The sequence below is a fragment of the Alligator mississippiensis genome, chromosome 2, assembly GCF_030867095.1.
Source record: "Alligator mississippiensis isolate rAllMis1 chromosome 2, rAllMis1, whole genome shotgun sequence".
Lineage (NCBI taxonomy): Eukaryota > Metazoa > Chordata > Crocodylia > Alligatoridae > Alligator > Alligator mississippiensis.
The window spans coordinates 260,608,229-260,614,520 of record NC_081825.1 but is presented as its reverse complement, the minus strand read 5'-3'; the positions used below and the strand labels follow the sequence as shown (position 1 = coordinate 260,614,520).

Here is a 6,292-nt window from a genome sequence, read left to right as displayed (position 1 = left end):
TGGCCCAGTGTAGCTATTGCTACCAGATACCTGATACATTTGCCCTTTTTTTGCTTTATACTTTGGCAGCATTTCTATAGCTTGTCATATCAATGCAGTATTGCTGAATTGAATTGCAGGTGTGATTTGTATATTTAAATGAAGCATGGCCTTTGCAAAATGTGTATGTAATATGCAAAAATCTTAGTGTGTAAGTAAAAAGCATGCACCTATCTAGCATGCATGTGTGAGAGGTATATTGATATGCAAAGTGTGTATTCCTATTGTGATTAAGAGGAGGGGGCGTCCATGGTTATGTGCATAGTAAAAGCTTAGAAGAAGAGCGTGTGCATACATGGAACTAGAGGTGAGGACATTCTGCACCATGCAATCTTATAAAGTCCAAACCCAGCCCTTTAGCTTCCAAGCCTCTATCACAGTGCTTAGATAGTAACTACACTGCTGTTTGTCCTTTAGTTTGAAATGAAGCTGAGTATTTGGGAAGAAGGTTGGAAATGCATCTCGTGAACACCTCTCCCAGGTAACCATGGTCAAAGCACATGGCCCAGGGCACCCTTATTTGTAGCAAGTTTCTTGCAGGGGAGGCCAGGCTCCCTCCATGCATGTTACAGAACTGAGAATTCATTGGGCCACATTAGAAGTCAGCTGGGAATTGCAGGCTGTGGGCAGGGGAATGGATTTGTCCATTCTATTGGCTCTGGCACAGCACAATTGCTGAGCAGCTACATGTTATTTTATTTCCTTGGTTGTCTTAAGAGAACAATTTTTATAACTACTGGAGGTAATGGGTACTTGCCATGCTTGGGGGCATGCAAATACCTCAGGCTCGCAGATGCATACACGTATTCAATGCACTGGGCCATCAGCCTCTTAGCTGGGTCCTCTTTGACCAAGGGGACACCAACCCTGTTACTGTTAGGAATAGAGGATTGGAAGGGACCTCCTGGGTCATTGAGTCTCATCCTAATCATATGATTTTTTTTCATATACTGATCAAGTTCTGTCTTAAAACTGACTAGGTTTTTGCCCCCACTACTGTTACTAAATGGCACTTGGAAAACCTACCTGCTCTGGTGATTAGAAACTTTCTTTGTTTCCAGCCTAAATGAATTCATGAGCAGTTTACTCCCTTTTGTTTTTGTGTCACCGCTATTTGATTAGTTTAAAGAGCTCTTCTTTCTTTCTGATGTTTATCCCTTGATGTGTTAATAGACAGCAATTACATTCCCTCTCAGCCTCCATTTTGCTAGCCCAAACAAGCCAGGCTCTTCTAAACCCTCATACAGTATGCTCCCCATTGCCCTTCTCCACACCTGTTCCAGCTGGAGGTCATTGTTCCTGAACACAGGTGACCAGATTTGTACACAGGATTCCAGTTTAGTTTTATTTTTTGTTTATATCTTTACAGAAAATGGCACATAAATCACAGGTTCCGAATGACTAGAAGTTGTTACAGTTCCATACCTCAAACACCTCAATACGGAAGTCTTTTCTCACTGTATGTACATTATTTACACACCATGGGCTATAATCTAACACGTCAAACAAACTGGGGACAAGGACGAACAGAGATGCATGAAAGGGGAGGATCAGCCTTCGACAGAATAAAAACAGTGGTTCTGGGGAAGGAGAGCTCACAGTTTACAGCAGGACAGAAAGGGATATGTGGAAGTCACTGTCCTGGGGCCTTCATGGAGGGCAGTCCCTCACTAGGATGGGAAGGCAATGTTAGCATGGAGCTGTGATGCTGTGGGTTTTGCTGTGTGGGTCTGTGTATTCACATGGGATTCTGGGGATGAGGAATATGTACATATCACAGTGTTTGTGAGTTTATGTGCATCTGTAGACATGGCTAAAGCTCCCTTTGAGACTCAGAGACCAAGCTCAAATATAAGCCAGTACATACATTTGGCAAATGATGCCACTTGATGCTGACTGATTTATTCAGAAAACATATTGTCTGGTATTTGACCCATTCAATGCAGAAGTAGAGGCAATACGTGTAGGCTTCTGCCTCTAGGCTCTTGGGGTGCATTGCTATTCCCAAAGCTCTTCTGGGAGCTGGAGCCAAGTCTGATTATAAGCCTTGTGGGAGCAGCCTGGACCCACAGCATGTTTGTAGCAAGGACTCTATATGATTAAACCTCAGCAGTTTGTGCTAGGGGCCAGAAGGTGCTAACCAGACAGTGCTAGGGAGCAGTTTGAGGCAGCCTGGATTACAGCTAAACTGCCACGGCACGTGGAACCAGGTGCAGGTTCTGGCTGATGCCTGGGCATAGGTACTGAGGAGAGTGGAGTCAACTACTAGGTAACCATGGGGGAGGAGCTGGGTCTCCATTACAGGTAAATCTGGGTGCAAGGCTTGGGTACCCATGAGATCCTGGGTGTCTGTAAAGCATAAAGCCAGGTATGGTATGTGCTTTGGGTGCTGCTAGCTGCAGGAACTTGGTACCTGAGGGTGTTATGAATCATCAGTACCCTTGCAGAGGGAAGTCAGATGTAAAACTTGGGATGTCCCATAGGGAAGGTGTGGGTCTTGGGTACCTGGGGCTGGGGGATCAGCTCCTGCAAATTATCCCTATTCTTCCCTATCCCTTGGCTTCTCACTGAAAAACCAAGATCAAAATCAGCTGCCCAACATGCCAGTCACCCTCCCCATTCCAAAGTGACCCTGGGACACCCCAACACTCAGTCAGGAAAGATATACATGGAACATATAAATCACCATTTAAATAGACTCACTGTTTTACGCAAACACTTCCATGGATTTGTCCCACAATAATCATGGCCAGAGAAAGGGTAAAACGGTCCTTGTGAGGGCAGTGGGTCCATCTCACCTTGCCCACACTGGGTCCTGACATTCTGAAGGCCAGATGCCAGAAACACGGGCACAAGGGGGGGACCTGATCTGCAGGAGATGGAGCTCCTGCTGCTTGGAAGGGTGTCCCAGCCTCTCCTGCTGATGGCCAACAGCAGGTTTTCTGGTGGGAGTAATGGTTGGGAAGGGACTTGCCCAGAGGCTGGAAGTTGGTGGAACTCAGGCAAGAGCAGAGTGTTGCACGGAGACAAGTGGGACTGCAGCTGGGGACAGACTGACCCAGTGCCTGGGGGTGGGTGAAACTGGAGCAGGGGCAGCCTTGTTCTGATATGAGTTTGGGTGGAAGTGGGACTCAGACTCGCTCTTGAGACTGGACAATTTGGACCAGGTCAGAGAAACCCAAAGTGGTTCTGAGGCTAGTGCAGAGGGACCCAAAGCCTCAACTGGCTTCAGTTTCCTCTCAGTTGAAGATGGGGACAGTTTCTGATCTCCCAGAAAGGGGGGGGGGAGAGGTGGAAGCAGGAAGACTCCTGAGGGCAGAGTGGGGAACGGGGTTGGAATACCCCTGAGGGGAACAGTCTCTGGACACACCTGACAGGCAAAACTTGGCCTGAGCCTGTGGCTTCCTGAAATGCAGAGACCATGAGAGGCCTCACTCCCTGGGCAGGGGCTGCAGGAGGGGCCTTGTCAGTCTGAGGGGAGACTGCAGCCCCTGGAAGAGAGTCTTTTGGGGCCATTTTCCATCATCTCTTTTCCCCTAGATCAGCTTCTCCTCCTTTTGTGATGAATTTGATTTCTCCGTTTGTCTCTCATCCTCTGCTGCTGCCTCCTCTTCCTCTTTCTCTGGCTTCCTGACGGGAGTTGGGGAGTCCCCAGGGATGGTCCCCAGGACTTTGGTGCTATGCTCCTGAGCTTTGGCCCTGAGGGCAGCAATGCTGTTCTCTCTGAGTTCCTCCTGGGAAATGGTGGTTTTGGGATCCGGGCCCCTCTCTTCCTTGTCACTCTTGTCGAGCTTGGGCAGGGCGGGGCGCTCCACCTCTGTCTTCCTTCCTGCCTCAGCTGCTGCCTCCAGAGACTTTTTGTGCATCCCTAAAAAGAATTGTTGGTATTCGGGTTTAGAAAAGCGCCTGGGCATGGGAAAGCCATCTTGAACTGAAAACAGCAAAGATAAAGAGAGGCCAGAATTAAGGAAAAGCAGAAACCCTTGCTTCAAACAGCAGTCAGAGAGAGCCCATTGTTTTGGGCCCTGTATGAGGGGGAGCTCAGGCCAGTTCTCTACTAGTGGCAGACCAGCCCTGAGAGGAGAGCGGGTACCATCTCTGTGCTCAAGGCAGGTCAGTCCTGATTGGGGAGCATAGGCCAGCTCTGTGCTTGAGGCAGGGCAGATCTGGATGGCAAGACTATGTTCGCTCCGCTCCACACAGGCTAAACCTGAGGGAAGAGCCAACGTTCTGCTAAAGGCAGGGCAGATGTGAGGGAACACCAGTGTGGAGCCAGTGTTTGTGAAGAGCCAGGTCTGAGACAGACATATATGCCTAAGTCTTGATGTCCCGTAAGGGGACACAGTTTAAATGCCACAAAGAGACAGGGATTTCCCCGAGGGATAACTGCAAGGCAGGGCTTTGAGAGATCAAACAGAATAGGCCATCCAGTGCTGAGGGACAGTGAAGTGATGGCTAGCAGTAACAAGATGGAAAAGGAGAAAGGGCCAGCATAGCAGCCCTTTCACTTGGACAAGGCAGGTATAGTGGGTAGTCTCTATTCTCTCATTTACAGAAGCCCTTTGCATCTTATCATCCCTTTGCCTCTGTTTCCCTCATTCACAGCCCAGCCCTCTGCCTCTCTCGCTCTCAGTTTCACGGACAGAAGGACAGGGTCGTCCGTTTCTAAGATGCCACAAGTCAGTGTTATGGCAGAATTAGTCTGAAAGATCAGAAAACAGGAAGCAAAGAGCAGGAGCGTGAAAGGGAATTTACTACGTCCACATCTATACAGCCCACACACCCACCCGAGAGCAACAGGCAGGAGCTTGGTGCCCTCAGCTGGAGGGAGTCACAGGGGCACTCCTCTCCAGTCCTCCAGAAAAGGGTTGTTGAGAGGACAAGTTGGCTCCCTCACCCCAAGCAAAGTCACACAGGCTTGCAGGAGCTGGATCTAAACAACTTCTTCCAGCCCTTCAATGGAAACCAATCTTCTATTGACTCTGAGTCCACGGAAATCCATACCAGAGGAACTGGGGCCCAATATCCTTTATCCCATGTCAGGGGAGCCTAGGATGGTGGTCAGCAGCCTTATCTACATACTTCTTAGCTCAGGGACCAACAGCTTCACACCATGAGTCTGGAGCTGGGGACAGATAAGTCTAGACCCAGGGACTGACAGTCACAGCCCAGGCTCCAGGAGTTGGGGCCCATTGGCCATTAGCAGTAGCAGTGTCCCTGTGTTCTGGAGGAGAGAGCAAGTGCTCATTCATTTCCTCCCTTTATTCAGCATTTTCAGTATAGCTCAAATTTCCTTAATTTTAACTCCTCACTCCCTTGACTACTGGCTGTGCCCCATGGGCCCCATGAAGGGGACTGGTTTCTTACCCAGTAGCCAAGGGGCGCAGGACTCCATGATGCCGTCCTTGGCAGATTTGAGAATAGACTCTGGCAGTGGGATGGAGTGCCGTACCATTGCGCCATAGAGCCCATATTCAGCCATCACGCTGCTCCTGCCCCAGCACTTCTCCCGCTTCCGCCATTTGGCCCGGCGGTTCTGGAACCACACCTGCAAAGGGCAACAGAAAAGGGAGCTGCAGTTTACTGAGGCCAGGTGACTTGGCTCTTGAAGTGAAGGCTGCCCTCACTCCATGTGGGCTGAGGAGGCTGTATGTCAGCTTATGTGTTGGTGCCAGCATGCTTGTGATTATTTGTGCAAGCGCATGTGCATGTGAGAATGAACACAAATATCCTCCTAAGGAACCAGAAACTAAAACAATATAGATGTAAAAACATGGTAACTGCTGACACAAACCATAGGACTGAAAGGGCTGAATGGAGCCAGCAAAACACAAGTGATGGGCTAGCTTCCTTCCTGCAACTCTGCTGATGCCCCTTAGTGCTGCCCCATGGGGACTTCTACCTCCCTAGCAGTGGACCTCTACCTACAAAGCTCTTCCAGTGCTCCTCAGTCTCTTTGGGGAGAGACAGCCTCCTAAGCACCATCACTACCTCCCAGGGGCAGAAGCATGCAACTCCCTCAGGGAGTGTCATGCTGCTTTTCTCCACCAGGACCCATGTCTCTCCCAGAAGGGGCTGTGCTTGTCCCACCTGAAGCAGCTGTGGCTTTCATTCCCAAGGCAGTACACAGCACATATTTCTTTCGCCCTCACAAGAGCAAAAAGGGCCAAGCTTCACAACAACTCCCACCCCTGTCTGCAGGATGTAATTAATTTCCTATTGCAGTGCCTCTTTCTAGCGGCTTTTGGCTCCT

At 49.5% G+C, this 6,292-nt stretch overlaps 1 protein-coding gene across 2 annotated transcripts in view; it reads right to left on the bottom strand.

Moving 5' to 3' along the window:
* Window positions 1-1,363: 1,363 nt before the first annotated feature.
* VSX2 (visual system homeobox 2) overlaps window positions 1,364-6,292 on the bottom strand; it is a 32,121-nt gene continuing 27,192 nt past the window's right edge. Inside the window, exons 4-5 of one of the 2 annotated variants that reach the window (XM_059723079.1) lie at window positions 5,407-5,587; window positions 1,364-3,970 (exon numbers count right to left, since the gene is read on the bottom strand). In XM_059723079.1, coding sequence (XP_059579062.1) covers window positions 3,576-3,970; window positions 5,407-5,587 — 576 coding nt within the window. In that variant the 3' untranslated portion in view covers window positions 1,364-3,575. The remainder of the gene's footprint in view (window positions 3,971-5,406; window positions 5,588-6,292) is intronic. The other variant, XM_006268347.4, reaches the window with a different exon arrangement.